The sequence below is a fragment of the Pagrus pagrus genome (assembly GCF_965226575.1).
Source record: "Pagrus pagrus genome assembly, chromosome: 2".
Classification (NCBI taxonomy): Eukaryota; Metazoa; Chordata; class Actinopteri; order Spariformes; family Sparidae; genus Pagrus; species Pagrus pagrus.
Window position 1 is genome coordinate 30,776,839 of NC_140186.1, and position 17,736 is coordinate 30,794,574.

The window sequence follows — 17,736 nt, forward strand, 5'->3', positions numbered from 1 at the left end:
TTCTAGCTTTCTCCTCTGCTGGGCCTCGCTGCTCAGGCTTCTCTGTCTTCTCCTACCCTGTGAGCGATCTCTCCTATTGCTTCTTCCTCCTTGACTAACCTCTGAGTCTTCTCCCTTCTTGCTTTTTTTCCCTTTCCTACCTTGTTTAGCCTTACTCTGTGTGCAGTCCATTGTGATAGAGAGATGTGTGTCTGAACCAAACTGGGGTCTGAGCACAAATGGCAAATACAAAGTCAGGTCTTCTGTTGTGTGTTTGAACCAAACTGGGGTCTGAGCACAAATGACAAATATAAAGAGTCAGGTCTTCTCTTATAACAGTTCACCATTCTAGAATGGCTCTATCACCGGGGCTTTGATACTTTGATTTTCTCCTTTCCTTTGGTGTTCCTTTTTGTTGCTATAGCAACGATAACAATAACTGTGTGTGTGTGTGTGTGTGTGTGTGTGTGTGTGTGTATATATATATATATATATATATATATATATATATATATATATATATATATATATTGAATATATGAATGAAATGATTCTGAAACTAAATGAACTTAAGTATCAGAAGTCATTTTCTAGCAATAAATTATGGCTGCACGATTATGGCCAAAATGATAATCACGATTATTTTTATCAATATTGAAATCACGATTATTAATCACGATTATTCATTATATTAGGTAAAACATATCTTTTTATTGCACTTTCTTTTTTAAACAAACCGTATGTGAACAAGGCTTCAAATTGAAAACTTAAAATAATAATAAATCATAAATAATAAAATAAAGTGCCTGGGTTGTCTGGGTTGGTGCTGGACACGGATGGGGATTTAGTGGACCAGCGTTAGCTTTGGCCTTCATGCATTCATCATATTTGGGTTTGTGGTGTTTTTTCAGGTGGTTGAATAAGTTGGTTGTGTTGCCCTGTGGCGCAGACACAACTCTGAAAAGAGAAGGAGTTTAGGAAGTTAGAAGTAGAAGTGTTAGGGGCGGGACACCGCCGCGAAATGTCTTCCAGATAGAGACAGAGTGAGCGATTTTTTTCAGGGTTGAGCGACATCGCTGGACGGAGCGATATCGCTCGCGGCACGTCAGGAGAGGCTGATTGAAAAGTACACATTCTAATCACTTTTCCTCGCTCGCTCGCGTCGCTCCCGCGTCGCTGTATGTCAGGACGGGGTGTCACACTTTTGAATATAATTTACAGCTGCCGCTGCTGCAGGGTGTGCTCGCTTGCTATTTAGGCAGTTTAATGAAGCCCTAACCTTTCGTTCGCCCCCTGGTGGTTGGCTGACTATTGGGTTGAGAAAGTGCTTGATTTGATATGCAACAGAGCCCGCTTTTTAAATGTTAATATCGCGACGATCATCTTAATTTAATCGTGGCAGCCAAAATCGTGATCATGATTAAAATTCGATTAATTGTGCAGCCCTACAGTAAAGTGAAGTAATTTTCTGCACTTACCAGACTGTTCTACTTGCCTTTCCCAGCTTTGTCATTATATCCACATTACTGATGATAATGTATCAAAACCTCATTATGTAACTATTTTGTCAAAGTACCAGTATTCATCCCTACAACATTGTCACAATATCTATTTTGTCAAAGATATCGTGACATTTGATTTTTTTGCCCAGTCCTAACATTTATGAAGTACTTTTGAGGAGATTTCAACATGTCGAGATAAATATCACGCATCCCAATACAGCTTGAAAATAAAGTGACAGTCCTACACAATGAATAGAACTGAATCGGCTATTGAATAGGATCAGGTGATTATGGGTATTACATTCAAATAAACAGATCTCATCCCGAAACGTTGCTGTTTTATAAGCTGCTGAAACTGGGCTGAAATTGTAGCAAAAATAAAACCATAGCATAATTTGCATACACTTTCACTTCCACATTGGCTCTGCTTTGCTGCTTCATAAGCCTCAGTTCACCCAGTATTTGGTTACCATGTTTCTTCTTTGTTGGGGTGGAGGAGGAGGCTTTCCTGTTTGCTGTTGTTGTGAGTCATGTAATATAAAGTGAATCAAGCATTCAGAAATACAGTAATGTTTTGGGTCTCCTGAGAAATATCAAACAAATGCACATTATGTATGCATCAAGGGATTTTTTTTATGCTGGTGCACTGCATTTGTTGTTATTGATGTTCTCTTTCTCTTGTTGGTAATTCAGCTTCCCTCCAGCCGGATAATATAAAATACCACAGGTGTTTTCCAGTCAGAATTCTTATAAGTGCAACATAACAACCCTGCAAATATTGGAAAGCGAACAAGTCCTCCTGAGTGATGTCAGAAATTTCCTGTGAATGCTTTTAGGCTACTTTGTCTTCTCCTTTTCCTGACATAACACAGTGCCAATCCAATAAAGCCATCTTGAGCTTCTTACACAATGTCATTATGTTTAATGCAATATGAATGGAGCCTCTTGTGTAACCATTACTCCTTTCAATGGAGAGAGATGCTCTCTTACTCATTGCTAAAACACCATAGCTACGTACATCCAAAAAGGCTATTAGATTTGATGATGTGGGAGCTATTTTTAGAGACAAATGCCTCCCTGATTTTTCCAGGAATGAGGCGGGAGGGAAAATATACTCCAATGTCCATTTCCCAGTGCTTTTAGGCCTGGGAAATGGAGTTGGTGGTAGTAGAAGGTGTGTTTAGTCTTGAGGAACATGTATACACACTAAACACACACACACACACACACAGAAGAAGGTCATTTCCATGCATGCTCAATGTGCTCGAATGCCCTGAGGGCGGGAGTCGCAGCTTCACACACATTGCTAGTTCATTAATCACAGCAACAAGGACTCACCCAACATCCACATGCTTACTACGCTTTTCGTACACACACACACACACACACACACACACACACACACACACACACACATATACATACATTACTCACTAAACAGGCACAAGGGCACCACAATTAGAGGTGTTATTTAAAACCCCCAGTGAAAAGGTATTTATTGTGGCCTTGGTGAGGGCTTTACTACACACGTCTAATATCACACTTATTGAGCATGTGCAGAAATGCAGCTTTTTTTTCTGGTAAGGTGTTAAAGGAAATCAAATTTGTTCAAGGTTTTGGTGTTACTTTGCTTATTAGTATAAAGGAAGGAATATTGCTGGTTTAAAACAGAGGAGGGGGTTTTACAATGTAATCATTTCTAAAAAGGAAGGAGAAAATAACAATTGAATGATTTAACAGTTTTTAAGTTCATGAGCACACTAACTATGTGTGTTTAGGTGGTAGGTAGGTGGTGTTGGGCTGGACCATTAGACAAGCAAGTTTCCAGAATCAGGATCAAAGATCTTGCTGTTAACTGTCCCTCAGACAGCTATGGTCAGAGTTATCTTGAGCCAGGTGCTGAGCACAAGATTGCTTTAGGAGAGCTGTGTGAAGTGCAGTGCTTGAGAGTGTGCTTCATTTGGGTACCAAATCTAGGCACAGATTATCTGGTAATGTGAGGGGTTTACATATCCAGTATTAAGCCTCTTGAGCTACTCACAGACTCATTGGGGCCGACCTGATAATATCAAACTTATATTTTGATATTTATGTTTTAAAATCTGGATGATTACGTTGGTACTTTCCTAGCCAGACCACAACATCCAATGAGAGAGGCAACCCAAGCTAAGCAACGGCAAACATTCAAGCCCTTGAGGCTAACGTTAGCTTGCATACTACTGTTGACATCTCAACTCCAGTTCTCGCTAAAGAAAATAAAACTGATGTTGACCGCGACTCCCAACTCATCCACACTCATTCAACCTTGTGCTTTTGTTTTTTTCTCACTGCAATGCGTTACTACAGCAGGTTGTTGCATCATGAAGTAGATCGGCTGAACGATTCTCGAGATATGCACAGGACAAACAGTGATTCCTTGCGTAATAGTTAGCTAATATACATGATTTTGTTATGGTGGGGGAAAGCAGATTTTGATTTCTTATGAGATTGAACTTGAATCAAGGCAGATATACACACAAGAAAAACAAATTATTGGCTGGTGCCCAGGTCCTTCTCCTGAGGTCATGATGAATGCTGAGCCACTGACACTCTTGAGTGGGAGCTTTAATGAGGAGACTGGGGAACACATGCAGGCTCAGAACACAGGCGCACCTGCAAAGTAAATAAACAAGAACGATAAAAAATATTACAAATCCACACAAATGGATGCACATATACACACTCTCGTACACACTTACATGGGGGTAATATATTACATTCAGCTCTATAGATCCCATTGACCTGTTGCACTACTGTTGAGTTGTCATACAAAACTAATTTGGTGGATGCAGACTGGGAAATGAGGAGGGAGACACTCAGTGGTATGTTGTTGCTGTTTTCACACTGCAGTTTTGTATTTGTATATGTATATATGTGTCGATCAATCACAGAAACCCTACTCCAGATGACCCCTGGGATTGACAAAACATTCAGACATCCTGTGTGCCTCAAGTTACATGTATGTTTGTGTATGTAACATCCGGTTGGACCCTTGGTGCCATGTACAGAGTTACCAGCTATTTCTGAAGTGAGGTGGATTGATTACATCCCATTCACGGCTCTGTTTGGTTGTTTTTTGAATGCGATTCCCCATTGCCCTCCTGCTCCACATTTCAAAATTAACCCTGAAACCCAGATCCTCTCTTGCCGTATCTTACTGTCACTGGGGTTTATTTTCTCCAGTATTGAGGGCTGGAACTTCATCTGTTGATTTATTTTTTTTAAAGTTGATATGTAGGTTAATCTTTGTAGAAACAGACCATCAGCATTTCTCAAAGCACATGGGGACGTCTTCAAAGTGCGCGTTTGGTCCAACCAAAAGTCCAAACCTCAAGGATATTATGTTCGCAATAAAATAAACAAGAAGAAAGAGAAAATTTGACTTTATTTTGCTATCAGTGCTGTATTAAAGATTCATAGACAATACAAGCAGTATATAGAAATGACAAGGGCTTCATTTGAGTAGAAATGGACTGTTGTTGACAGATTGTTGTTTTGTAACTTTGGTTGTCAAAAAGGTTTTAAGCAGCATTCCTTGTGTCCCACAGCACTAATGACTGTAATATATGTGTGTGTGGGTTTGTTTGGCTTCCTGATCAATATAAATGACTCATTACTCTACCTGGTGCTGTTATTTCTGGTAGGACGTGGCTGTGAGCAAGTATCCAGCGTCACAACACTAATGATTTCCCAACAATAAATGTGACTAACTGGTCTTTCGAAGTGTTTTCACATCACAAATTTACCTGTTCACTTGACTTTTTAATGATAATGATTTTAATGCATATCAGATACACGCAAACGTAGGATGAGCCCTATGACATCAGGACTCTGGATTATTATGAGAAGGTTTTAATAAGATTTAAATTTAAAATTTCACTAGATTCCGTCAAGTACATGGACACACACAGCCATGACATCAGACAGAGTCAGAGACAGCAGCAGTCCCTAAGCTCCGTCTCCAGGCTAATGGTTTATGGCACTCTTGCCTGCTCCAATCCCTCCTCAATCACCAACTGGTGTAACTCTCCCTGCAGGTGTCTGGAAATGAGGGCAGCAGTTGATTGAACCGGAGGAGAGTGCTGTAATAGGCAGCTGGCTGCTTGGGACAAGAATAGCTGCTTCAATGCATGTGTTGGACCAGAGGTTGTTGTGGCGTATCAGTACCTTCAATTTTTCCACCAGCACTTCAAGACAAATTAAAACATCTAGTGTTTGACCTTCAGAAATGTGATAGTAAGAATTCACAAATGTATTACAGGTGTGTGTATTTTCGAGCTTAAGATGACTCAGTCATGCTCAAGGAAACAAGAGCACACGGTCTGGTTATTTTCCTAATTTTCTGATTTAAAATTAAAATTCCCAATCATGATTTCTCAGAGCTCAAGGTATCATGTTAAAATATGCATGTTTTGTCTAGACCAATAATCCAAAACCCAAAGATATTAATTTTACAATGATACAGAACAAAAAAGCACCAAGTACTTATATCGGGGAAGTTACAAATTGAGAATGTTTGGCATTTATGCTTGAAAAGTAAATGAAATTATCTAATGATTATCAAAATAGCTGCTGAATAAATTTTCTGTAGATCAACTTATCAGTTCAGTGACTAATTGCTGACTGTCTACTAACTACAGACATCAGCACACACTTGGTTTCTTCCTGAAGTCTGTACTGCAGCCATCATTATTTCCTGCTTGTCTTGGGGGCTTTTTGCCTTCATTCTGGTCTCCATCAAGAGACACTTTTTAAAAAAAAATGACGTCAGGTAACTTTAAATTTAAGGATCATTGAATCATGTATAAAAGGAGGCACAAGTCCTACACACAATAGACGTGTGTCCATCCAACTTAGGTTATGCATGTATTACATTTGGGCATGAAAAAAGTGAAAACATGAAAAGAATTGCCAAATGAGGCAGAAATGTTTGTAAATCAAAAAAAAAAAAAAAGCAAAAGGCAAAGAAAATGGGCTTCACATACGCGACGTTCATGGGTCACATGACTTACATTTCCATTCAAGCTTCTACTTGAGACAAAAATAACAGCAGATGAAAAGGTTTTAATTTGTTTGTTGTTTGACTGATGCTCTCTTAGCTACGTCATCTTATTGCACTCTCTTCTTCTTCCATGGTTTAAGACACTTGACTAGAGAATAAGAGCCACCAGCTGTTTCTTTCAATGTGCTCAACTCCTAATATTTGCATTACTGAAGTGGATTTTCTTTTGCAGATTTTCTTGTAATTTTGTTAAATTTGTGCTACATATGGATGGAAACCTAACTCTTGTTGCATTTTTTAATGTAACATGCCAAAACAAAAGTTAACATTTCACAGATCATTCCATCGCCTTCTACCCCACTAAAAAATGAATAGATTAAACACGAAAACCCAAAAACAACACAAGGACTCCTGAGAGCCACTCGGAACTCAGTTTTTAATTAGACTGGTGCTTCAGAGGCCTCTCTGGCTCTCCTCTGTCACACACATTTACACTACATACACACGGACAAACACACATTAAGAACACAGAAGTTTTATTTTGATACAGCCTATTAAAGCTTCCTAAATCTGATCCTCAGTCAGTCAGATATGCTTATTGTGAACATACTGAATATTGAATGCTAGCTTTGGTTTCTTCCTAGCACATCTGCAGTGGAATCAGGGCTGACCAAAACTTAATTGGGATATCCAAAGTTTTTGCTTTTAAGGAAGAGGAGTGACAGGACATTTGGTGCGGGGAGAACAAAGTAAAGGCCACTGACCTGACTTAAAGACAGGTTCAATCTCCAGTGGATAGTAATTTATACTGGCATGAATGTTGCAAGCACCCTGTTTCCACATGACCCTGATACGAAACGTGTCCAAGGCATCCATGAGTTAAAGTGAATGTGGGGAAAAAACAAAAATAGGTTTGTTTGGATTTGTAAACAAAGTCTGTGAACAAGTGCTAAGTAATAAAAGGTTTCAGGAAGTGAGGTTTGTTATTGTCAGAAGGGAGAAAGCCTCATTGATTTCCCAGCTCATGTTCCATACAGACTAAGAGGTCTGAACACTGAAGAAGATGTGTAAGAATGATGGGTTTCAAAAATAGTTTTCAAAAAGTCATACCAAACTATCATGTTTGAAGCAGTTTTTATTTAAAAACCTTATTTAAATGTACAATACACAAACACTTGGTTCATTCCGTCCTTCTGCCAGTTACATAACCCATGTCACTTAGTCAGCTGTAGCAGCAATGTTCTGACTCCTGCTGCTCTCTTCCAGCATCAGACTCGAACACACAAACAGATTTATAAGAAATTTTCGCAAAGTTATAAGTAAGAGGAGATTCGTTCCTTTCCTAACAACACGCTGAACCTTTGGTGATTTTTCTGGTTTTAGTCTATGCAGTGTTTTTGACTATTACTTCCTCAAAAGTGCAATTATCCACACCACTGAAGCTGTAGTTTTGGGACTGAGAAATGGCTGTATGGGTAACATTTGCTGGACAGGATTAATGTGCTGGCAGAAGGAAGGAAACGTGTCATCTCGCCCTCTGCTCCATCCGACCTGCTGTGAACTGACTCAGACTGGACACCCAGGCCCCAGCAGGACTGCTGTCACTGGGGAAATGACTACTGCATGCACCCTATCGCTCGCTGCTATTTTACAAACAGGGCGTGCTTTCTCAGCTAAATTTGAACAAGTGTACTTTATTGATCCCTGTTGGGAAATCGTGTTTTTGCTTGACCCCCTTTGCAGGCCAGACCTATTGGCTGGCTGCAGATTAGTATTGTTGGAATCATTAGGGTTTCGAGTTTCCCTTTCCATACCTTGCTATCAGAAATCACCAACCCTTTTATTTTTTCAAATAACATTGAACTGTTGTAGAGATGATCTTCATCTCCAATAGTCCTCATTGTTTTTATACTTGATATACTTTCTTAATCACTCTATTGACTAATGGTATAAGGACATGAACATGGTGTTATTGCAATCAGGAAATTTAAAACAAAAGGAGATAATCAACATCATTTGTCTAAATTTGGTCACAAGCAAACATTTTAACATCCATTCTTCGTTCTGGGTCGTGGTGACAATGCCGTGGTGATGCTCACGACCAAAGGTGAGGGTTGGAATGTAGATCGATCAGTCAGTCAATCTGTTGCAGCATCATTACTGCTGAGGCTTCACCAGTCCATTCGTCAGTCACATGCTCCATCTTACCCTCCTTTGTTAACAAAACCCCAAGATACTTGAAGTCTGTCATTTGGGGCAGCAAATCACTCCCAACCTGAAGGGTGCAATCCACCATTCTCTGGCAGAGTGCCATAATCTAAGATAGGTTTGGGCGTGCTGACTGTCATCGCCTCTTCTCCAAACCCTCCCATTGTGCACTAGAAGTCAAGATCTGAGCCAGCAAAGCAAAACCAAATCATCAAACCAGAGACCAGAATCCCCACATCCAAAATCTCTCAATTCCACGGCTTCCCTTCAGGAATCTCCCATTGAAAATCACCAACCAAATCCGCGATGAGGCACAACCCTGACTGCGTCCAACACCTTCTAAGAACATGCTTTACTTATTGCTGAGAATGCTTACACAGCTCTTATTCTGGTGCTAAAAGGACGCTTAGTCTTCAATGTCCCATACTACCCTAAATGGGATATTCCGGGTGACACAGTCATGAGACTAAGTACACAAAGCACATGTAGATCTGATAGGAAAAGTCCCCTGACCCTTCCAGAATGCTTACAGAGGTAAACAGCAGGTCCACTGTTCTGGACCAGGACGAAAACAAGATTGCTCTTCCTGAATCTGAGTTTCAAGAATTTAACTACTAACCTCCTGTATACCAAAATATAAAATATTTAGGCCTGGCAGCGTTTCGTGTATCATAGAACTATTGTCAAAGCTTTAGAAGCAATGAAAAATTAAATTTTAGCAGAGCAAGTTTAAAAGCAGTAACAGCAACAGCCATACAGCAAATTTGGACAGCATCACCTGATCCATATAGAATGAACAAAAATTAATTGAAGCAATGTTCACACCTGTAATCTCCACTGTGTTAGATTGTCATTGTAGTTCTGGTAAGACCTGAACAAGTGCAAACCAAGACTGCCTCAAAGGCTGCATCTCGGTCCTCTTCTAGGTGAACTCTGGTGTCTTTTTTGTGAAGTGAAACCACAAAACAGATGCGCCACAGCGTTATGTGACATTGATGTATTGTATATCACATAATCAAACTAAACAAATGGATCCCATTTGGCTGCCAATCATGGCAACCATTTCCCCCATCATATTGCAGAGTAGGATGCATTGTTTTTCCTTCTCTCTGATTCCAAGACCTCCGACGTCATTTCTGACTGATGAAGTTCAGTTAAGAACTTGTATAATGCTCATTTCTGCCGGAGCGCCTAATGACCAACACAGAAGATATATAAATCCTTCAACCGCAGTGAAGCTCAGCACAATTTACTGTCAGCTTCCAGAATAAATGGATTAGAGTTGTGTTGTATGTTGTGCAATACGTTTATTTTCCCTCACAAACTCTTTGGCTGTCATCAGCTTTCAGAGAACACATTAACCATCTAGACTTTACAAAGACGTTAATTTGCCACTTACTGAGTATTCTTGGAAACAGTGGTCATGTCAGATAGAAGCAGAAACAAAGATACAAGGCTTTGAAACACTTCATCTCTTCTTTCTTCTCATGTTTCTGTTTCCTGTTTCTTTCTCCATGTCATTCACCTTTCTGTCAGTTCCTTTGGTTTTCTTCACATCTCAACAAGCTGAGTAACGCTGTTGATTGGTGACTGAGAGGACAGAGGTTGCCTTTTTCTCATTTCCTCTCTCTGACAAGTGGCTGCTGCTATCCCTGTCATCCAAGATAATATGTCCTTTGAGGTTTTTGTTTTTTCCTTCAACTTAAAACGATTGCCTCTCTTACAGGCGTAATGAAAGGCATGTGCTCCATTAAGATGCCTCCCTTGTTATAGGCATTGTATACCTGTCTCTCTATTGGAGTATTAGCTTTCCTGTTATGCCATGTGAGAAATAAGAGAGTAAATGCCTTTACAGAGGCTGATTTTACGTTTAAAAATTAGGTGCTCTGTCATGGCAGTAACTTGAAATGTCGCTTGACTTCCTAACTTGCATCTAGTTGTTTGCCATCACCACAGACATAGCCTTTTTTGTTGTCTAAAACGTAGCCTGATGTTTGTGACAGCCAGAGTGGCTCCCACTGCACCTGACAGCTTTACAATCTGTATTTTAATTACATCCTGAATGCTTACGGTACTTTGAAAAGGTCGCCTGTTCTCAGGAAGTGACATGATGATGAATGGCGAGGGAGCTGGCAAAAAACACACCTTTAAAAAGAGTTTGTTTTCTGTGGCCCTGATGGATATAATGGAAATGTTTTATGGAGGTGCTGTGAGGTAAAGAGGCAACAGGCAGACAGCTGCAGTTTGTAACAACCTCTGGAGAGAGTCGGCCCCCACAGGAGGCTGGAGCTCCTCCTTCAGGTCAAGGTGGTTAATGTTAGGAGATAGGTCTTACACACACACACACACACACACACACACACACACACACACACACACACACACACACACACACACACACACACATTTAAATGGACTCTCCTAGGTGTCTTCCTCATACATATGAATCTGTCTTAATCTCTCTACGCCACTTGAATTTGATATGCCCGACTGTCATGAATGTAAATGAACAGCTTTGCCGAAGCCTCTAAATACAATTGGGATACATCCAAATTTACAACTACAAGCAGGCAAGTGTAAACACTTGTCCCACCTGCCTGTTTCCGCTCTCTTTCTCTCTTTCTCTCTTTCTCTCTTTCCTCGTTTCATTTTGCACTCTGCTTCCAGAATTATACCTCCCCTCCTTCTGTACCAGCTCTTATTTCACACGCTATACCTCCATCACTGCAGGTCTCTCACTAACACCATTATGCCATTCAGATACCACTTGATATCATCAGGATGAGCGCTATGTCTCTCGGCATTCAGACGCTCTTATCTGATTATACCCAAATTGAATCAGCCTACCAGCTCTGCTCTCAGATACGGGAAGCCGAAATCTGGCGTCTTTGATCAAGGTCTGTTCAGCTTGGCCTCTGCAGGATGTGTGATGTGACGAACAATGAGCAAGTGATAATTTTATTCCGCACATCAGGACAACGAATGACCATTAATAATTAGGATCTATCTTGCCTCATTTAAATAATAACCAGACAGTTGTAACATTTAAACACCAAAGATCCCAATTTTACTGTACTGTATAACACCAAGATTCATAAACACAGCCTGCATGATGGGTAGCAATTTAAATAATTCAAAAACAGCTAGCAGTGCCATATAAATTCTGCAGATCAGACACAAAGACTTTTAAGTTTGCTTTTGGTATTTGTATACTGTAAATTTTCAAATAAAAGCCAGTAGTAAAATAATGGATAAGGGTCAAGTAATATCAAATACTGACAAAGACTGGTAAGATAAAATCATTGAAGTGCAGGTACCTGTACAACAGTGACTCACATGCTAGTTTCAGCTGTATAAAGACCGTCGTGGCCCAATCTACTGGCCAGAGAGGTGATATATGGCGCAGTGCACAGCATACATATGAAAACAGAAGTTCTGCAATTGAGGAAAATATAGTTTCTGCGGAGAGGGCTTTCTGACATTGGTGTATAGCGGGGTTTTTTATAGATGGTTCTGGTTTAAGGTGGCTAAAAAACTGTTGTTCAGGGTGTGAAAATGATTCTGAGAGCTGTTGAAAGGATGTAAGAAAGGATAATTAAGATAGAGATCTTAAAAGGTCTTGATCCCTAAATTAGACCAAACCAAAAAGGCATTATCTAGGAGGGATTGGGAAGAAACATGGTTAGCAGCTAGCGCAGCATAGACAGATGAGGACTGGAGGCCGAAGTGACGCTTAAACTGAACCCCGATCTTGCATTAGATCCTAGCCAACACATTCTTGCTATATGTTTCAAATAAACGCTTTCTTCTTTCTGTGAGGCAAAGTAAGAAGGGATATTTTTGTCATTTTAAATTGATGACATCTCGTTGTTTTCCTGCATTTTATTTCCCGCAGTCGGATTCTAATAAAAAAAGAGATTAAATGGGTAAACGGTTCTCTCAAGCAAAACACTGTTGAGATTCGAGGCAGCGTCTTTGTCTTGTTGTTTTGCGTTAGTTTTAGTAGTTGGAAGTTTTGCGAGAAGTTAAGGTCAAAAAATGGCTTCTTCTGTGATTCAATGCCATTTGACAGGAGGCAGCCCGTTTGGTGAAAGGCTCGTTAGTTATGTAACAGAAGGGCCTTGGCAAGTGTGATAATGATTCAGACTGGTCTAACCAGGCAGTTCTCTGTTGCATAACTAGTTGACACCTCTGTGTCCCTTCCATCCACACACACACACACAAACACTTTAATGAACCGAACGAGCACAAACAATGCAAATGTCGTCCATCTCCTCTTACTCCTTTGAAGTTTCTTGAGCAGACAAACACACGGGTACAGGCACGAGCATCATGCTGACTTCACGCTTATAAAATCACTGAGATGAGTGAAGCGTGATCTAAAGTAAGCAACAGGTGGCAGAGAAAACAGGTTGACAGCAGAAAAGCAACAGAAGCACCACCTCAGATTCAGCGTTCCATGTTTTTTAGTTTGTTTACGTGAGGAATATCTGCTTTTAGTGGTTCGCTGTGAATCTGCACTCAAGAAGCACCTCTGTGCCTGATTTGTACAACAGCATTATACAACAGGTTTGCAAAACCGGCACTATATTGGGCCCTTTTTTGTACCCTTCCTACTATCAACAGCTTGTATAAAGTTCACACTTGAATGTGTAAAACCTCCCTTGTTTAGCCACAAATTACACTTTTGAAGCGTTTGTGTTTCCATCTATCCCATAAATGCTATCAGCTAAAATAATTTTTGTTGAAATGTGAAAGGGCTTTTCTAAGATTTGCCATCTTTCAAAGCGTAACGTCTTTGTTTGAGTCAATGTTATTCTGGATCAAAGCTAACATAATGTCTCTATCAGGTCTGCCAGCTCCTGAGTCACTTCTAGACTGATTCAGACCCTTATTTTTGGGCTGCTCAAAGCAAACTGTGCAAAAGCTATCTCCCCCACGCGAAATGTCTCATTTTCCCATGCAATGTTTTCTCTTAAATGTATGAACTTATTGGTCATGGATTAGTTTGTCCATCCAAAAAAACAAACAAACTTGCTGCCTACACAATTTGTTAAATGTCGCCTTAATTTTTTGGGATTTCATAGTGATAAAAATTAAAGAACACATAGATGAGTGGTCAATTCAAGGAAAAACATGCACAAACACAACAAAACTGAGGAACTCTAATGCACAGTTGAGCGTCATTCTACCAAAACATATGGACTTATTTAGGTTTTTCTAAGATGGCAGTGGAGAGCACTATCTGAAGTTGGTGAGACTCTTTGCACTTTTCACCACTGTCAACACGGCAAAAAAACTATGAAGCTCATGCTTTATGAAATTGATCAACTGGTCACAACGTATGAGCTCAAATGGAACGTAAATAAAAAAAACTTCTAGCGCTTATATCCATTGACAATTACAGTATTTAAACAGGATGGCATTTTGTATAATTTACTTTGAATGCAGAACAATAAGAAATGTATTTTTTGGTAGATATGGATAAATTTGCACCGAAGTTAAACTTCATTTGTCTTACAAGGTTGTTAGCCAAGACAACAGTTAAACCAGAACATGTATAAATAACCTACTTCAGTAATATTCTTTTGTGGTTTTACGCAACATTAATAGGGAATTTTGGTTAAATTTGGCTATCGATAACAATTAATGATTATCAGGAATAATTATTAATTACGATAATAATAAGATCTAACTTACATTGGATCGCCTTGGGAGCACCACCCTTGAAGAAAGGAAATGTTCAATTCAATAATTCAGTCTCATAAAAAGGTACTAAACTGTCAGTTTGTAACTCTGATTAATAATCAACGTAGAAACTACAACCAAAATTACCATAACAGTCCTTAACAGAGCAGAGGTTGGCAACATTTACTCTTATACAATATTAAATACACAGCATGTACGTTCAAAAGTCTTTTTATTTAACACAAAATGGAAATACACAATCTAACTAACATGTACTACAGGAGGAGAGCTCAGAGGGCAGGTATCGCAATGACAGAAGAGGTGGAGAAGAGAGCTGTTATGGCTAACAGCTGGATTGTTGAGTGTTTGGGCAATTAATCAGTTGTTATTTACCCCATGTACCCCCTTTCAACCTGAACTGGCAGAAATTTGGCCCAATTCTAAAATCAGTTGAGCAATTTGGGCCAAAAATCAGGCTTAATCAGTATAGTTTCTGCCTCAATTCTGAAATTCCCCAAAGCTGGGTTGAGATGTGGTTACCATAGCATATGATTCATACTCATGAAACTGTTCAGTTACCTTCCATGCCTTTATGAATTGGAGCAGCAGCATCCTGGAAGAGAAAAAGGAAGAAGGATAAGTTGCTTGAATCTTGTCTCTTTCCGTCCTGATCAAATTTCAAGGTCAACTGGACCTGCTCTGTATTTTGGCACATAGCATGGAGCAAGACGGGATGTTAATTGCATGTATAGATGCATTTGCATCAATCTCTCCTTGGTCACTTTGTCTTAATGTAGCACTGTCAGCCCACTTTGAGTGCTTTGTGATGACGCCTTGTTTTACCGTCTTTGCTGATTATGGTTTAGAAGACTGAGTACACAGTAATGACTCAGATACACATTACAAAATGGTTGGATTTAATGTTAACTTGGAACAACAGAGTCAGAAGAAACTGGCCTTGAGTTATTTGATTTTTGCGAGAGAAAAGTTGTTTTGTGTCCTCGTCTGTTTTGCCGTTTTCTCAGGGTCTAAATGTCACAACAGTGCTACTGTATGAGGCTTTTCTGTTTGCAGAAGTTGCTTCCTCCTTCATTGTTTGATGTTTCCTTGAATTTTCAGATCTCACAAACACGAAAAACATTTTCTAAGCCTCCATCTGCCCGGTCAGCTTGACATGTCAGGCTGTTTTTTAAACACCACTTTACCAACATTTAATGTCATCATACTGCATCGATGTTGAAAAAAAAATCCAACCTGTTTTGTTTATATTGTAGAGCCCTAGTTAAAGTATAAGTCATGACCATGTCATAATAAACAGTGTATTTCACTGTCTCTAATTAACATAAACAGCAGTGAGTCTTGTTTATGTAATTCACTGTTAGATGACCTTGACTCTGTGTCCTCAGTTCCTCTCTCGCATGAAGCTTCGTGACTCACACAACATGAAGAAATATGTTATGAAAACCAGCAGGATGGTGCCCCTCGTAGACATCTATGTATCTACTCATAGATGTGCTGTACTGTATGTCTTTATGTATTCTTAAAGACAGCTCTGTTTCCCCATAGTGTTGTTTGTTTACCCCACCAACACCAACAGGTACTGCATCATTTAACATGGTGCACAGGGGTGAAATGCTTGGTCTGTTCTTCTCGTAGCTTCTCTTAGTATTTGCATGCATGAGGTGGCTGGGTGCGTGTGTAAATGTGTTGGGTGATTATATATGCATTTGTTTTTATCAAACCCTACTGTGTAATCTATATTTCTGTGATGCCAATATGGCAATGAGGGTTAGCCCTCATTTCCGATCACTGGAAAAAGTAAGGTAAAAGTAGGATCTACGATTCTCCAGTGTTTTCTTTCTCTCCATCCTCACCTACTTACGCATGTCAGGAAGCAGCCTGCAGCTGCCCTTCCAAACACTTATCGTCTGTGCAAAAAGAAGTGACTTGTACCAGATGTAACGCTGACAGCATTGCAGATGTTGGTTTAATTATCTTTTCAGAGATCCTTTATCGATTCGTTTGGGAAGAGGGTTTACTCAGGACAAGTTTGAGAAACCAAAAACTGTATTTCTATTTTTGTTGTTTATTGTTGAATGCTCAATGTGTGTGTGTGTGTGTGTGTGTGTGTGTGTGTGTGTGTGTGTGTGTGTGTGTTTTTGTTGAACTCTGGAATCTTTTTTTTGGTGAATATTATTTGAACTATTTGACTCTAGAACAAGGATCAAGCTGTTGTGACCCCTGTCTTTTTAAAGAAGAATTTGATCATGTAAATGTCAGCTGTCAGGGCATAAAACCCAAGATCTGTTGATCTTTGCAAATCCAGATATGATAGTCTAACAGTGGCTTAGCCCTCAGCACTCAAAATAGTTTAAATTGAATCGTGGATTTGGAGAGTCACAACACCCCTAGTATGGAAACAATATGTTGCATAATGTCCAGTTTAGAAGATATTACCGTAAAATGGCAGAAACATTAATTTAAGATGTATAACAATCATGCTGACACCTTCCCCTCTGCTCTCCTGTTTTTCAGGCGCGTTACAAACAGAGTCTGGACCCCACAGTGGACGAAGTGAAGAAGCTGTGCACGTCGCTGAGACGTAACGCCAAAGAGGAGCGAGTCCTCTTCCACTACAACGGTCACGGGGTGCCTCGGCCCACCGTCAACGGAGAGATCTGGGTCTTTAATAAGGTACCACACACGAACAAGAAATCTGTTCTCACATTCACAAACACGAGCCATGTAATTCTTTACCTTTACTGCAACAATTTTCAAAGGAAGACTTTATTATGGTTTGCAAGATGTCACAGCTTCTGTTTACATGTGCATCAAAATGCAATTATAATGTGATCAAGGACATAATCAGAGGGAAGCAAAGCCCATGTAAACATCATTCTGTCATTAGATTAGTGCAGTAAAGCTCCTAGCCACAACGAGCCTGAACACTGCAGTAGAAAATCTCCACGCATTAAAAAAGACCATTTGTGACATACTGTCAGCTGCATTTATTGAACTGAGGTCACATGGAGGTTTAGTGTGTACAGGGCTCGTCAAAGACGTCACGTAACAGAAATAATCATCCTCGTCATTTGAAAAGGAGTTGATGATGTATGTAATAGCTTCACTTAATCAAACCTAATATGGACAGCTGTCAAACTATGGAGCCATAAAATAAGTTGAATTATGATACACTCAGCATCATGTAAAACACTACAGTATTTGTGTACCGTATTTTTAAAGAGAGAAAACAATTATATTCTTTCTACAATTTCAATGTTCTTTTCACCGGCTTTATTAACGTTTTCCTCTTGGATG

The 17,736-nt window shown here is 39.7% G+C and overlaps 1 protein-coding gene across 5 annotated transcripts in view; it reads left to right on the forward strand.

The window, feature by feature from the left end:
• rptor (regulatory associated protein of MTOR, complex 1) overlaps positions 1 to 17,736 on the forward strand; it is a 197,297-nt gene that overhangs the window by 48,245 nt on the left and 131,316 nt on the right. For all 5 annotated transcript variants that reach the window (XM_084342522.1, XM_084342524.1, XM_084342523.1 and 2 more), the window contains exon 5: positions 16,954 to 17,112. In XM_084342522.1, coding sequence (XP_084198648.1) covers positions 16,954 to 17,112 — 159 coding nt within the window. The remainder of the gene's footprint in view (positions 1 to 16,953; positions 17,113 to 17,736) is intronic.